This window comes from Herpailurus yagouaroundi, unplaced genomic scaffold (assembly GCF_014898765.1).
Source record: "Herpailurus yagouaroundi ecotype Mexico unplaced genomic scaffold, PumYag 141, whole genome shotgun sequence".
Classification (NCBI taxonomy): Eukaryota; Metazoa; Chordata; class Mammalia; order Carnivora; family Felidae; genus Herpailurus; species Herpailurus yagouaroundi.
Genome location: NW_024412396.1, coordinates 27742676 through 27759875, shown reverse-complemented (window position 1 = coordinate 27759875; position 17200 = coordinate 27742676). Strand labels below are relative to the sequence as shown.

The following is a 17200-nucleotide window of genomic DNA, read 5'->3' as shown; positions in this document are numbered from 1 at the left end:
TCGGCCGGCGGGCCGGGCCCGGGGAGGCGCCGCGCCCAGGGGCGGACCCCAAACTTTCCTCAGACTCAAAACCGGCGGCGCGCGGCGCGGAGCCCGCTCCGCCCGTCCTGCCCCCGGCGCCAGGCCGCTAGTCCCGCTAGCTGCTCAGCCCCTGCCGCCGCCGCCGCCGCCATGGCCAAGCCCCTGACAGACCAGGAGAAGCGGCGGCAGATCAGCATCCGCGGCATCGTGGGCGTGGAGAACGTGGCCGAGCTGAAGAAAGGCTTCAACCGGCACCTGCACTTCACGCTGGTCAAGGACCGCAACGTGGCCACCCCCCGCGACTACTTCTTCGCGCTGGCGCACACGGTGCGCGACCACTTGGTGGGGCGCTGGATCCGCACGCAGCAGTACTACTACGAGAAGTGCCCCAAGGTACCGGCCCGGCGGGAGGAGCCCCCGGAGTGACCCTCTTTCACCCCGTTCTTGCCCCAGTCCCCCGCGGGGAAGTGTCCCCCGAAGTCTGGGCTTGACGTGTTCGGGAGGCAGGGGACGGCACTGCGCCGCTCCACCAGAGCCCCACCCGGGTGCGGCGGCGCCGCGCACCAGCCCCACCCGAGCCGCCGCGCCCGTGGGCGACCGCCCAGGTTACCCTCGCTGCCCGCTTATTTCACTAACTTTTTTGGAACGTCTCTGCTCATCTGCGTTTAATAGGAGGTCTCGGGCGCCTCCTGCCTGCACGCCAGGCACAGTTCTAGGCCAGGCGGCCCCGAACAAAATGGACAAAAGCGCTGCCTTGGCTAAGTTTAATGTTTAGAGAGGGGAGACAAATTGGCCGTGAAAGGGGAATGTGAACTGGGAGAGTGGGGGGGCGTGGAGAGGAGGCAGAAAAGAGGAGATGAAGGAAGGTGCCTCACTGCCCCTAGAGGCTTTGGAGGGGCTAGATTGGGGGATGCGTGGATGACCCGGGCTTCTCCTCCCGTCTGAGGTGGAGAGGGAGGGGCAAGGGTGCCGCCCCCGCAGTCAGAGCTCTGCCGGCTGGCTCCCAGCAGTTCCCACCAGTGAGTGGGGTGTGGAGCTCCTGCACTTCCTTGTTTTCCTGCGGGCTGGAGGCAGAGGGCCAGGACGTGCTCTGGCCTCTGAGACCTACCGAGGAGCTGCTGGTGTTCACAGACTACCCCTGTCCACTGCGCGGGGGCTGGAATGCAAGGGTCCTTAGGGAGGTTTCGGGCGCACAGAGGGACAATCTATGCCAACCTGGCCAAACTAGGAAGGTGGGGTGGCAAGGTTGGAAGGAACCTGGCAGGGAGAGGTGTTGTGTTGTGCATAACGAGGTGGGTGTGAGTAAGGATTGGAAGGGGAAACTGGAAAGACTGGCTGGAGGCATCTTGGAAAGGGTGAAAGTGGAATATACCCAGGAGGCAGTGGGAAATGCATATAAACATTTATTAGGACTATTTTCAATATGTAAAAGCATGAAAAGAAAGAATACTCCAAAGAACCAATGAGCAAAAGAAATTCTCATAGTAAGAAACTGCAACTGTAACAAAGCTTTCAAATGCTTCTGTGCCCCAGAAGCCTAGGCCTCTACCCAAAGGTGGCAACTGCTAAAATATAATCTTAGAAAGCACTTCGTGTATTCTATTTATTGTATCTTTTTATTTGCATAGAAGGGACTGCAGCTTGGGACTTCCCATTAAAAATACTTTTATAAGTTTTTAAGCTGGAGAGTGAGACAATGAGCCATATTTTAGAACCTCACCCCCACCCCACACACACCCCTCCATAGCCTTTAGCACCATAGAATACACTGACCTTGTATGTTTCTCCGCCAGTGGCCTTATCTGGTACTTTATTGTTCTTCTGTCCTCTGGCTAGTTTCTTCACTGGCCCTGAGTGCAGGTATAAACTGGGTATTCTGAGAATGATACACTGGGGATACAACAGCAAACAAGATTCATTCCGCACATGTTAATAAACTGTCTCCTCAGGGGTTCCTGTGTGGCTCGGTTGAGCATCTGACTCTTGATTTTGGCTCAGGTCATGATCCCAGAGTTGTGGGATCAAGCTCCTTGTCAGGCTCCGTACTGAGCGTGGAACCTGCTTAAGATTCATCCTCTCTCACTGTTCCTCTCTCCCTCCCTCCCTTCCTTTGCCCTTCTACCCAATCATGCTCACGCTCTCTCTCTAAAATAAAATGAACAAAAATAATAAAGTATCTCCTTTGTGACAGTTGTTCCCCTAAACAGGAGATCCCTGGCCTCATTAGAGCAGAGAATGGAGCCAGTAAATGTGTCCAAGCTTCCCTCCCGTCTCCCCTGCTCTCTGGGAACCATGCAGATGAATCCCAAATCTGGACCTCTAGCCTGAGTTCCTTTTCAGACTCCATTCCTACATTTCTGAGTGCTCAGTGAACATACATACTTAAATCTCTTCCTATTTCCTCAAACTCAAATCATCACCCCCCCCCCCCCCCCCCAACCTGACCTATCTTCTGTTTCTAATTTAATGGCATTGCCCTCCTGGCAGTCACCCAGACACAACGCTGTAGTCTCACCTTTGATCTCCTCCTAGATTCTTCATTCAACAAGTTGCCAAATTCTGCTGATTCCCATGGGTCCTCTTGAAATTACCCACTCCCCTGCATTCTCCCTTTTCTGAGCTTGAGGCCCAGGCTCCTGGTGTATGAAGTAGACTTCTGAGCGGTTACCTTGCTTTCCACTGAGTGGTAAAGCTGGCAGTGTGTGGCTGAATGTGGGTAGCCACTGTGTTTTGTTTGGCCAGCGAGACACCTGTAAGCGGTTAAATTTTCAGTGCCTTCAAGCAGGACACACACACCCCAGTTCTTGGCCCAGGACTCCTCATTGTTTCATGTGACTTCCATTACACATTTATTTTCCCTGCCTGGCTCCTGGAGGCATCTAGGTATGCAATCCCATCTCCCTCTGGGCACTGTAGTCCAATTAAGCTTCCTAAAGGAACACATGTTGTCATTTGTTCGGATATCATGGCCCCCACTGCCTGTCACAGTCATGCATTTAAGGTCCTTCTCAGTCCAGATGAACCTCTCCCTCCTATCCTATCTCCCATTATTCTCCTGGACCTACCTTGCTCTCCCACCAAACCAATCTTCTGTCCCTGTCCCTGCCCTGTACTCCCCACTTCTGGGCCTCTGCCCACAGTGCACCTGTCACGTGCGATTGCCCTTCCCTCCACGTGTCTCCATGCTCAACTCTTACCTGTCCTGCAAGTCAGTTGTGTTGCCACCTGTTCATATGTCTTCCCAGAATTACCCGGGTCCTCTGATTGGTGCTAGAAATAAAAATAATATTATTTTTAAAATATTAGTTCCTGTGTCTTTTTATAACCCTTTTGAAAATGTCCACTTTATGTAATATATACATAAAATGTCAGTAACAGTAGTGCATGTACACAGTTTTTAAGGTGTGTTGGAGATGTTCAAATATTTTACTACCAGGAGTATGTTTTAAGTGTTCAGAGACCACTGACTCAGGTTGGAGAGAGTTCAATTTTTCAAGGTCTCATATATCCCCAAATAGGAGATGAGGTTTCCTCCCTGCCAAAAATTATTTATGAGAAAACAGGAAATCACTTTAAATTCATGTGCTTGTAAAGTCTGTCATATAATGAGGTGCTTTTTCAATTACTTTAAGCAACAACATTTTTTTAGGAAGACCTTGAAATGTCTTAAAATGTCTTAAGTCCGTGCTAATTTGGAATCATTAAAAGGGAAGCAAAGAAAGTGAACACATGTAGTCATCTGCAGGTGTGACCTCACAATTGCAAACAGGCTTTTTATACATCACTAAAATGTGAAAAGCAATAATACGTTGTGGTTTTATTGAAATGATGAATGTACAGGGAAGAATGGGGAACACTGCACTGACGTTATGCAAATGATACATGTGGCTTAAGGCGTTCTTTCCTGTGCTATAATAGCCTCATGGACATCCGTGGGGGTGAGTGACACCATGCACCTCTTTGGCGTGTGTCTGCCTCAGGAAAGACACCTTTTCCCAACTCACACAGAGGCATCTAATAAGCTAATAACAGCTTTATAGATATTCAGACAACTGGGATAAAAATAATGATGATATACTCTGGAAGATCGCATTATACTACCCACGAAGATATGGATATTGACTATCCGTGGGAACACATAAAAGCCAATTGTTTCATTAAATGAAAGTGGCAAAAAGTGAAATTTCTAAGTTGAAATTTTCATATAGTATTTTATTCTAAATATATGTGTGTAACTGATGAGTTAAATATTATAATAAAAATCTGTTATGTTGAAGTATATTCTTTTTATGTTTTCAGGTTGACCAAATACTTTATTTCTGCTTCTTCCTATCTGGAAATGAAAGAATCCCTAAAGTTTGAAGTGACTTTATAGTGATGCATTTATAGATGTTTGTTGTTTTGTGTTTGGCCAAAAAGAAAAGGGGAACTGATATGGAAAGTAAGGCATCGTAAAAGGGGATGATGAAGTTATTCACTGATCTTCCTCTCTTTTTTTAATTAGTAAATTGCGCTTGTACTTTGAAAGGTTTCAGGCAACTCTGACCTTTGCACCTTTCACATTCAACTCATAGTATTTACCTGGCTTTCTGTCAAAGGCCAACGGTTTCTAAGTCGCTAGAGAAAGTCCCCACCTCATCAAGAACAAACCCCAATAAACCTGAGGTAATCTTTTGTTATTGCCAGATCATAGCCTTTCAAGAATAATTGTATCCTAAAATAATTAATCGCAGTATTACTTGCAGTGGTCAAAGTGGCTATAGTCTAGCCTTTGGGTGTATCTTGAAGGAGTTAATCTTTACGTTTCTTGGATGAGTCGAGATGATCACAGTCAACCCCACCTGACTCTCATCCTATAAGTATTTTACAAGTGATTGAAGAGCTGTGGCAGTCTGACTTCTGTCCAAAACATAGCTTAATTTATGAGGTTTATGAACAGGAAGGAAACACACACACACACACACACACACACACACACACACACACAAAACACTGAATCTGATTAGTTGGATGAGTTTGCTTTTTTTCTCCCTAGGCATAGAAACTACTTTGCCAAAAATAGGGTATAAAATGGTTTTTCTCAAAGCCAGTTGTCAGTTATGCTTTTATTTAGCGCTTCATACCTCTATAAGAGTCTCATTTGAATTTATATTAAAGTAGTCTTGTCTGTTTGTTTCTTATTGGTGACCTTTTGTGCTTTTATGTTGACAAGTAAGGTTGGCCTGCTAGCATTAACATGACCTCTCTTTGTTTTCAGAGAGTTTATTACCTCTCTTTGGAATTTTATATGGGCCGAACATTACAGAACACCATGATCAACCTTGGTCTGCAAAATGCTTGTGATGAGGCCATTTACCAGGTACATTGTCTCCATATATCTTTGCTTCTCTCCCCTTAAATTTCAAGTTCAGTTCAGGAAACTTGGGAGCATAGCACCAAAAAAAAAAAAAAAAAAAAAAAAAAAAAGTGAAAAGTTGTTTCTTTATCTGTGGCTATTACAATTAGAAACATAAACTAGTGGAGATCTCTGGTTTAAGAGAAACAAAGAGAACTGGTTTTGCCTCATGAGAATTTTCTTTTGCAATCAGTTTTTGACACATTACAAATTACATGTTAAGAATCAGCATCTGAACAAACCTTTTAAAAGTACCTGAGCCCCTGCTATCAGAATCACAAGTTTTACTTTGGGCTCCTATCTACTTTTTTTTTTTTAAAAGAATTTATTTTTGAGTAATCTCTACACCACTGTGGGGCTCAAACACACAACCCCGAGATCAAGCGTCACACACACGCTCCACCAACTGAGCCCTCCGTGTCTACTTTTAAAAATGATCAAAGTTTGCCTATTCATACATCAAGGCAACATGTATAAATAATAGGTTTTTAAAATTGCATTGACATACTTGCTTTATTGTTTAATGAGATGTAAAATACACTTCCTCCTTAAATGAAGAGCTTGAGGTCTGAAACTCAATATGCTAATTTGTTTTCATGAATGTATTTAACTGTTTCTCCCCAGAGCCTCTGGGATCTCCACGCTAAAAAACAAACAGTTTTTAATCCTTTTCATGTGATTGAAAGGAGAAATGTGTATTTGCAAAGACACATTCTAAATGAGAGATTGTTCTACCCACTCCTTTTCCTTAGCATGGGATTGTCTCATGTGGCCAGCTGCTGTCACTAAGGACTGTTTTCCTTCACGTGGGAGAGGTATTTTCTATGAAAGAATCATTGCAGCTCCCCTCTGTTTCCCTTTCTTTGCGTCCCCTGATAGCAGGTGAAAATAATATACCTCCCCGCCCTCGCATAAGCAGGTGGGTAAAGTAACCCCTGTCAAGCTACTCAAGGTTTACAGCCTACTTTAGATTTACATTTTGAGAATTGAAAACATCCTGAATGTTGACATTAGCACCGAAAGGTTTTTTCCAAAGTGGCCTCTCCTTTATTTCACTGTTATTTGTTCACAGCTACTCAAGTCACATATTTGTGTGGTATTACCTGAGTTGCTTAACCATTGTGTTGTTGGCTTGCACAAGGACCCCAGTAAACTCTAGTCACCAGGGAGCAAATTTGAAAACCTCTTAAACAGTAAACAGACAAAGCCATTCTTGAATTCTGAGAAGATTTAGTCATTGACACTGGTGTGAGAAAGCCACTTTTGGGATAAAGGTGGGGATCCAAGTAGGTGGCTCCATGAAAACCTGGGCATCAACTTCAAGCATGCTTTCAATTTTTATGGATGTTTGTAAATATGTTTAAGTATGTTTCCATTTTAAATAATACTGGATTTTGTGGATTGCATCACTTTCAGCTAAGAATACAGTCCTTTTCACAACAAACCAGTATTAGCCAAGCATGGGCTAGGTTACTATCTAGTCAACATAGAAGAGGTCATTTAATTTATCTCACTGTCAGTTTCTTCGTTGCAAGACAAACGGTCCAGAGTCATCTCCAGGGCTGCACAATTCTGACACGAGTCCATGCTGATGACAGTGGCCTCTGGCTGTGCACACCAAACGCTCTGGGTCAGGGAGCTGGTTGGGAACCAGTTCCATCTATCACCAATGTCACAGAGGCTCATTGGCCTCCCATAGTCCCTTATGCACCACAAAAAGAAGTAGAGGATTTTAGCCCTTACCAGTTGGCCCACAGGGCTGTTTCCCTGACTGCTATCTGACCCCAGGTCTCCTGAGCAGTGACTCAGTAACTGGTTTTGGGTTAACAACCATTGACCCTACTGAGTAAATATGTTCTGGTCATGAAAAGATGAACTTTAGTTCATCCCAGAAGGTCTGACCTCATACTTTTTGATAGTTTTCAAAGTCCTTCAGCCCAGTTAGTATAAGAGTGGCACTGGACCATTCCTGAGGTTTTACCTCTTAGCACACACAAAAGAATAATTTTAAAAATGAGGGGTAGCTAACATTTATTGAGAAATATCTGTTCAGGGTAATTCTACATGCTTTGTATACTCTCATTTAATTCATGGCAGCCCTAAATGAGGCAGATACTATTATCCTCATTTTTTACTTTTTAAAATGTTTATTTATTTATTGCATGAGAGAGAGAGAATGCGTCTGCATGAGGGGCGAGGGGCAGAGAGAGAAGGAGAGAGAGAATCCCAAGCAGGCCCCACACTCAGTGCAGAGCCCAACGTGGAGCTTGATCTCACGCACAAGATCGTGACCTGAGCCAAAATCAAGAGTCAGACACTTAACTGACTGAGCCACCCGGGGGCCCTGTCTTCGTTTTTTAAATAAGAGAAGTATAGAGAGTTACTTTGCCCAGAGTCAGGTAACTAAGAAGTAACAGAGCCAGTAATGGACATTTGGAACCTCCCCTCCTCCCCGAGCTGCTGCCGTGCCGTCTTGTGTGGTATGCATCTGCGGTCGCCACCATCTGCAGTGGGCATCTGATGCCAGAATACTCTGTGAGGGTGCCCACAGAATGGAGTACACAGATGACCCAGGTGCCTGACCCAGAGCTTTAGGAAATGACTATGCTTTCTGAAATGGCCTGCATTTGTATCTGCATCCAGTGTGTTTTCCTTTCATCACTAGCTTGGATTGGATATGGAGGAGCTAGAAGAAATTGAAGAAGATGCCGGGCTTGGCAATGGTGGTCTTGGGAGGCTTGCTGGTAAGTGACGTGGTGAGTGTGCTCTGTTGTCTGGACAGTCAGTGGCTTCTCAGATGCTGCGTACCTTAGACCATGCTTACAGGAACCAGAAAGGCTCTGTAGGAGGAGTGCAAGGTGTTAGCTGGTTATAGATGGATTTGTTTTTGAGTTTGCACTATGGTTTGATCAGTTCTACACAAATAGTAGAGAAGGGAACTTGAACAAAAGAGACATTGCTTAAACCCCTTGGAGACATTGCTTAAAACCCCAAAGTTAACCAGCTCCTTCCTGTGCGCTGAAGGGTTTCCAAAGTGGCCCCTTTACTTCACAGTTATTTGTCCATAGCTGCTCGAATCCCATACTTGTGATAGGTATGACCTCAGTTGTTTAACCATTGTGTTGTTGTCTTATGCACTTGACAGTTCACTTTTTGACTGACTAGTAGGCAGTGATACACTTGTTATATTTTTGGTATGATTTAGTTCATTAATATCTTTTTTTTTTTGTTTGGACGCAATTTGAGTGCTTTATCCAGGAAATGCTTTTTCAACGAATGTAAAAGAAAACATTTAAAAAAATACTAACTCCATTAAATTAAAGATATGCTTCCTTATGACCAAGCAATTCAACTTTCTGATATTTACTCTAAAGATATGCTCAAACAGGTACACAAGGAGGCATGTGAAAAAATTATTACAGTATTGTTTATTAAGGCAAAATGTTAGAAATAACCTAATGTCCATTGATATAAGAGTAAGTATTAGAACATGTACATTGCAGTAAAAAAAAAAACACGCAGTAAAAATATTACAGTAAAAAAATAAAAACAGTAAAATTGATCTGTATATACTTCTCTGGGTAGACCTCTCAGGGGGAAGGAAAAAAACCCCAAGTGACATTAAAAGTAACACAGTGTGATACTATTTATGTTTTTTAAAAATTAAATATTTTCTCGGGCACCTGAGTGGCTTAGTTGGTTAAGCTCCTGACTCTTTTTTTTTTAATTTTTTTTTTTTAACGTTTATTTATTTTTGAGACAGAGAGGCAGAGCATGAACAGGGGAGGGGCAGAGAGAGAGGGAGACACAGAACCTGAAACAGGCTCCTGGCTCCGAGCTGTCAGCACAGAGCCCGACGCGGGGCTTGAACTCACGGACCGTGAGATCATGACCTGAGCCGAAGCCGGACACTTAACCGACCAAGCCACCCAGGCGCCCCTCCTGACTCTTGATTTCAGCTCAGGTCATCTGATCTTAACGGTTCTTGAGTTCAAGCCCCTTATCTGGCTCTGTGTTGACAGTACAGACACTGATTGGGGTTCTCTCTCTCTCTCTTTCTCAAAAATAAATAAACATTAAAAAAATAAATATTTTCTATAAGTATATATATAAATTCATAGGGAAAAAAGTCTGGAGTTTGAAATATTCCCTCTGATCTTTCCTAGAGAAGAGTGCAAAATAGAGGGTACTAATGCCATCTGTAATGTTTCAATGTTTTTTTACAATGAGGTTGTATTGTGAAATTTATTTTTTTAATGTTTATTTATATTTGCAAGAGAAAGAGAGTCGAGGAGGGTCAGAGAGAGAGAGAGAGAGAGAGAGAATCCCAAGCAGGCTCTACGCTGTCAGCGCAGAGCCTGACGCAGGGCTTGATCTCATGAACCATGTGATCATGACCTGAGCCAAAATCGAGAGTCGGATGCTTAACTGACTGAGCCACCCAGGCACTACGTATTTTTTTATTTTAATTCTAGTATAATTAACATACAATGTACATGTGAAATTTAAATTGAGTAATAAAAATGTACCATCATACATGTATGTATCAGATTGTGCTCTATGAAAAATAATCTATTTCTTCTTTTTCAGAAATGATTTTACTCTTAATTTTACACACACTTTCAAATTATGGGAAATCCATTTGTGTGTATTTTGTAGCATTTAATCCTTACTACATTAGTTGCAGTGTTCGTTAATACTGCTATTAGTATTAGAGATACTTACTACCTTATAAAGTCAACCATTGGACAATTTAGTAGGCTTTCCATGGGGCTATAGGAAGACCAGCAGAACCAGTGGCATATTCATCTAAGAATGACAACCAGCCTGCCTTTCATGTAAAGCCCCAGGCCTATTTGTTGGCTGAGTTAACCCCACTCTGTGCCTGACATTAATGACCTTGCTCCTGATAAGGAGATAAGGTCAAAGAATGAAGTGGTGAATGAGGCTTGAGTAATTCTCATTAGATAGCCTCATTTTTACCTGACTGAAAAGGTTGGGACCCCATTCTGGTCAAGCTCTAAGAATAATTTGAGAGTGACCCAGGAAAAGACAAATGGCCACAGCTCTGAGAGAGCAGAAACTGGGGGAGAGTCAGGCTACATGAACATAGGGACTAGAAGACCACTGTGATGTTACAGTAACTTGAAGGCATTGGCTGTTGGCTTTTGTGGATTCTCCATTTTAGGGCCCCACCATGACCCTAACTCAGTCCATTTCTGTTTGATCTACAAATGTTCTTTTCAAAAGGTTTTAGATCCTATTGTACATTTCCTCATTCTCTGTATATTTCTCAGTTCAAATTCCTGAGAGGGACAATCAGATTAGTGTAACCTCCCAGGTTGCTCCTGGCCACAACGTAGATCCCTACTCAGTCTTTTGATTGGCTGCTTTGGATCGGAGGTTCTGTCATTAATGTTCTTAGCCACAAGTAACAGAAAATCTAGCAAAAATTTGTTCAACCAACAAGGACATGTGTTGGCAGTAAACAAGGACTCCGGGAGTTGGGCCGTCCCAAGATTAGTTCAACAGCATGATTCTGTCAGATCTTTGTGGTTCTTTTGGCTTTCCTCTCATGGAAAAAAAAAAAAAAAAAAAAATGGCAGGGGCAAAGAAATCTTTCACTGCATCTTGCAGATTTCCTAGCACCTCTCATTAGATTGTAGGTCATTGTGTGCCCATGACTGGCTCAGAAGCTTAGACCAAAGCAAGATTCATTTCCTGGCCCAGCCTCCCTGAAGCATATGGCCACCTGAGATCTGAACAACATTGGAATTCCACTAGCCAGAAAGAGAGGCTACCACAGATGTCCAGCTAGTTGTTTAGATGGTAACATGTAAATTATACTCTCCTGGGGCCGTCTTTTCAAGTAGGGGCCGTAGAGACAGCTTCCCTTAGAAAGGGTAGTGTGAGTGACAGACACAATAATGGATATATCTAAGGCAGGCCATCTTCTTTATCTGTTCTCAAAAAAAATGCCAACAATTTTAAAATGTTATTTTTAAAAAATTGAATACCCACTGCACAGCTGTCTCTGTGCTTTAAAATACAAATGTGTTTTAGAGAAAATGTCTTTTGGCTGCCGTGTTTTTTAAAGAAAGATGAAATTTGGACTAACCTTGATGACTCTGTTTTTTGCCTGTGTTCTCTTTAATTTAGCCTGCTTCTTGGATTCCATGGCAACCTTGGGACTTGCAGCCTATGGATATGGCATCCGATACGAATATGGAATCTTTAATCAGAAGATCCGAGATGGATGGCAGGTATGTGAGCCATCTTTCAAAATTTTGTTATTAAAAATACTTCTCCTTCATAGTATTCTGGGTGATTTATAATGTACAGACAATTAATTTAAAGCTTTTAGTAAAGCATTTATCTGGCATTTAATTGACATCACTGAAAACTATCAGTCTTCCCCCTTTGGGATGTGAGTTCCCTAAGAGCAGAGAGCCTACCAATATCATTCAGCACCAGATCCATAAGCACCTCACATAGTACCTGACTCATGAGAATACTCTGAAAATATTTATCATTGACACCTGAATGTGGACCATCTACAACGTACGATGTCTATTCTCTGCAGCATGCAAGATGGAGGAATACATTTTTTGACTTATGATCTTCCCCTGTAATTCTTGATGGTAGGAAGCATGTTCCCATTTTATAGGTGAGGAAACAGACTTTTTGTAATGTTTATTTATTTTGAGAGAGAGCGAGTTGGGGGGGAGCGGGGGGGAGGGGTGGTGAGGCAGGGTGGGAGCAGAGAGAGAGAGAGAGAGAGAGAGAGAGAGAGAGAATCCCAAGCAGGCTCCTCATTGTCAGCACAGAGCCCCACACAGGATTCCAACTCACAAACCATGAGATCATGACCTGAGCCAAAATCAAGAGTCAGGTGCTTAACCGACTCAGCCACCCAGTTGCCCCGAGAAAACTGAGACTCTTAAGTAGTGTTACCTCAGATCACACTGCTGGCAAGCATGGGTCTGTATCCCCAGATTTTCTCTACACTCAGTCTTGCCCTCCTTAATATGTTTATCATATAAGATAGATGAGTTCATTGTTCTAATTTTTTATAAGATGCAAGCAGGCAATTTTATAACTATTAAATAAATCTGGCACATATTTAATACATGTAATTATAGTGCTCCACAGACATGTGCACAAATAGTCCATACAAATGACTCTCATTTGATTTTTATAAAACTAAACTGGATTCTTGGGTGCTAGTTTCTTTTATCTTTGGTAATTCTTTTAAATTTTTTTTTTCAACGTTTATTTATTTTTGGGACAGAGAGAGACAGAGCATGAACGGGGGAGGGGCAGAGAGAGAGGGAGACACAGAATCGGAAACCGGCTCCAGGCTCTGAGCCATCAGCCCAGAGCCCGACGCGGGGCTCGAACTCATGGACCGCGAGATCGTGACCTGGCTGAAGTCGGACGCTTAACCGACTGCGCCACCCAGGCGCCCCTATCTTTGGTAATTCTTTGAGCCTGCAATCAGCCCTGGTGTGGACAGTCTTTCTGATGCTAAGTGTGATTTAGGCTTTCTCTCTCCCTTTTTCCCCTACACGCACATCATTGACAAAAAGATGCTGAATTTCACTAAATTCAAAAAGCCCACATTCTCAGAGCCCCTCCCACACTTCCACGAGTCAGTCTGAGGATGGAGTGCTCAGAGTTGGATGGGGGGACCTCGGCTGGAGCTAATCCCAGGGGAGAGGAAGGATGAGAATAAGCTTAGTGTCAGCGCCATTCTCTCTCCCTCCCTCAGTATTTTGACACTCTGAACCAAGGAAGAAGGAACTAAAAGGTTTGCATGTGAGGAGAGAATGCACCAAGGAAAAAGTCTCAGAAGGAGACTATTGGGAACATATTGAAAGACACATATTGAAAGACACACTTCCAAATTTTGTTAAGGACCAGTGTATCTTAGCTGTCCCTAAATAATTTTTTTTAATGTTTTATTTATTTGAGAGAGAGAGAGAGAGAGAGAGAGAGAGAGAGAGAGAGACGGAGCACAAGCAGGATACACAGAATCTGAAGCCAGCTCCAGGCTCTGAGCTGTCAGTACAGAGCCCAATGAGGGGCTCAAACTCAAAAACCATGAGATCATGACCTGAGCCAAAGCTGGTCGCTCACCCGACTGAGCTACCCAGGCGCCCCTTAGCTATCCCTAAAGGAATTAGGAGGCAGCATTGTGTAGGAAAAAAACATTAAGGCCATAACTGAGATCTAATTTCTAATCTGAGCCTAATTGCTACTCATTACACTTATGAGTTGTGTTGCTTTGATTAGGTTCCCTGACCTCTCTGATCCTCAGTTTTCTCACCTATAAAATGGAGATACCAGCTTCATGAAACTATTATGAAGATATCTACAATGTCTGGCACACAAATAGGCACTCAAAAAAGTGATAATTTTGCCTAAGAAAAAGAGGATAATTTAACAAATTGTGGTATTGTATAAAATTAATATAGTTATTAATATATTTTGATTAATTTTAATAAAATGGGAGATTATTTATGTTAGTTGAAAAAAGGAGGTGTGGAATCATATGGATTTTCAAAAGAAGCCAAAAAGATAAAGAAAAAATACTAGGAAAAAATACATCAAAGCTTCAACAGTGATTATCTCTGGGAGATACGATTACAGGTCATTTTTAGTATCCTACATTCGCTCTTCAATATGACTCATATTTCACAAGACGTGTGTATTTTATAATCATAAAAGTTAGAAAACAAAATAACAGGCTCCCTTCCACAGTGAAGTAATCTAGAATTACGCTGTGAGAAGCCTAGGTTAACAGGCATTTCTAGCGTGACCAACATTTTGATACAGCCCGACCAAGCAATACATCGTATCCAGTCTCAGTCTTGGAAAGTATGTGTGGCATGCATTATACCTCAGAATAAGGATTTCCTTTCTTGCCTCTTTACTGTTCTGTGAACAATTTAAGAGAAACTCAGCACATCAGTCTCAAAAAAATTTTTTTCAAGTGCCTTTTCCCCAGGATTTTATGTAAGTTCACTGTTTTTAAAACCATACCTACTACCTTTGCTACTTTTTTTTTAAAGTTTTTATTAGGTGTTCTTTTTTTTTTTATTATATGAAATTTATTGTCAAATTAGTTTCCATACAACACCCAGTGCTCATCCCAAAAGATGCCCTCTTCAATGTACCTTTGCTGTTTTTAAATGGCCTTTATTCTAGGACACGTTCCCTTTCTCTCCTATCAGATCCAGGAAGCTTATATTTCTAGTGTTCATGAGAAAGAGACACTACATGACTTTTGCAAGTCTCCAAAGCTGACCTTGCTAGCCATCATCACTACTCTCACTATGACTTGAAACTGCGTCAGAAAAACTCATAATTATATTTACCATATCCATTGTTTACTGTGATGGGATTTTAAAGGGCAAACATAAAATACATCGTACCATTAAAAAAGAGGCTATTTCTATTAAAAAAAAAAAAAGCATCTTCCAGGAAAGCCTATCTTTTGAAGGTATGGGCATGCCCCCACACACATCAGCTACATCATTGCTCCTGCAGTGGAGAAGGCTGAAGAAAATGGCACACACTGGGAAGATTTTTAAAGGTTAATGAACTTCTAGTTTTTGAAGTCTCTTCAAGGAACATTTGCAGTACTAAAGTGTTCATTGTGAATACCCTAAAGAAAATAATTTGATTTATTGATTTATTTTTATTTTAGAAAGAGAAAGAAAGTACAAGAGCAGGGGAGAGGAGCTGAGGGAGAGAGAGAGACAGATGGAGAAAGAAATCTTCAGCAGGCTCCATGCTCAGTGTGGAGACCCTAGAGGGACTGTCCCACAACTCTGGGATCGTGACCTGAGCCAAAATCAAGAGTCAGACATGCTCAACCACCCGAGCCACCCAGAAACCCCAGGAAAGTGATTTTATTGCCAAAATTCTTGACTTACCTTAAACTCTAATGGGGATCATTGAAACTTTATCAGTAATAGTCTTGAATGAAAATAATTGGCCCCTGGGAGGAAGGAGGGAAAGACAATTGGAACAGCCTCACATTAAAGTTTAACAGTCGCATACCAAAGCTCAGAGTAGAAAGGTGCTCACAGTAGGTATCTCAGAGTTGAATCAACCCTTCTCTCTCTCGCACAATTCACATTGCCCAGCAAGATTCTAGTTACCACTGTTGAATTCGCGGTGCCCCCATAAACAGTTTTCAATTTATTGTACCATCAGAAAACAAAGTTTGTTGGCTCACTAGTTCTTCATGTCCCATGTGTCCCAGTCGACGGGGAAAGCCTTTCTTACAATTCAGTCACTAACAGAGCTCCCTGAGCTGACCTCTGCTCCCATGCTGGCTGGAACACAGAAGCCATTGCGTCATTCCTCTAGGAAGATGCCAAGTTGAGGCTGTGCCCCCTCCTCACCACCCCACCCCCTGACACGAGCACCGCTCCTTCCTCCACAGACCCACACTTTCTTTGTCTCCGCTCTCTTTGATCCCGCGTGTTCAGATCCAGCAGCCCACTTGGATGTAAATGAAAGCTCTTCTCTCTTGCCCCTGCCCTTCACATGACTCAGCATGTCGGTGCGTTCAGGGGTCACTGGCTACATAGAAATCTAAATTTACAGACCAGTTTGTTGATTCATTGGAAGAAAGCAAGGTAGAGAAGAGGTTTATCACCACTCTGCAGCGTCTGAGGGTTTAGTGGGGGTGGTGGCCGCAGTTCCCCTTTTCTCCTCTGATCTGTTCAGACCAGCCTGTGCTTATGAAATGTTGGCCAATTTACCTTAAAAACAAGATTTGTGAAATTGAGGGAATAATTAACCGGTTCCTTACCAAATCAGGAAGAGGTTCGAGACAAAGAACAGCAAGCCAGGAGTTCTGTCTTCCTACATAACTTGTTACCCCAGTGGAGTTGAAATCAGCCCTTATTCAGGGGAAAAAAAAGACCAACATTTGATGGCATTATGAGTAATCTGCTGACTGGTGCCTTGTCACCTCATATTCTCTCAAAAGAGCAAATGCAGCCTCTGACTTGCTCAGCAGTGGGCCAGTGGTGACGAGCCCAGAGTTCATCTCTTGCGAGAGCATTTCACGCTGCTTGAGGGCAAAACGATATGATCCTGCTGCATTTCTCAGCAGAAGATACATTGTCAGCTCTCCTATACACAGATTTTTGAGAAAAGCTGTTTCTGCCTCATTGTCCCATTTTGTTTAATGCCTTCAGGTGGGTTTTACAACCGTCTCCAGTGCTGAAATGAGGTTTCTTCCTGTTACAGGAAGCAGTGTTCACACTGACCAGTGTTTGAAAACCCCCAACCTGCCCTTGCCTAAATGCAGCATAAAGTGTTTTGTAAGTCAGGATGTTTTGATCCTTTGTGGATATATTCATTTATTTGTGTAGCATTTCTAGCTATCAACACAAGCTAATGGACTCTAACTTAACCAGCTTATCAGCTGCTAAAATTCAACTGTTTCCTTGTTAAATTTTTACTTCATTTTTTGATATTCTCTTCTGACTAGAATAAGCGAAAGTCTAAATTCTGAGTTGCAGTTACTGACTTTGTATCACCACATAGCTCCTGGTTGCACCATGGAGCCCCAGGACACATGTTAAAAATGCAGAATTTCAGGGGCGCCTGGGTGGCTCATTCGGTCCAATGTCCGACATCAGCTCAGGTCATGATCTCGAGGTCCGTGAGTTCAAGCCCGGGGGAGCTGACAGCTCAGAGCCTGGAGCCTGCTTCAGATTCTGTTCTCCCTCTCTCTCTGCCCCTCCCCCACTCATGCTC

General features: G+C 42.9%; 1 protein-coding gene across 1 annotated transcript in view; it reads left to right on the top strand.

Annotated features, from left to right (window-relative positions):
* Nucleotides 1-30: 30 nt before the first annotated feature.
* The window catches only part of PYGL (glycogen phosphorylase L), a 44846-nt gene continuing 27676 nt past the window's right edge, over nucleotides 31-17200 (top strand). The window contains exons 1-4 of the mRNA XM_040477113.1: nucleotides 31-414; nucleotides 5279-5380; nucleotides 8082-8160; nucleotides 11576-11679. Coding sequence (XP_040333047.1) covers nucleotides 172-414; nucleotides 5279-5380; nucleotides 8082-8160; nucleotides 11576-11679 — 528 coding nt within the window. The 5' untranslated portion in view covers nucleotides 31-171. The remainder of the gene's footprint in view (nucleotides 415-5278; nucleotides 5381-8081; nucleotides 8161-11575; nucleotides 11680-17200) is intronic.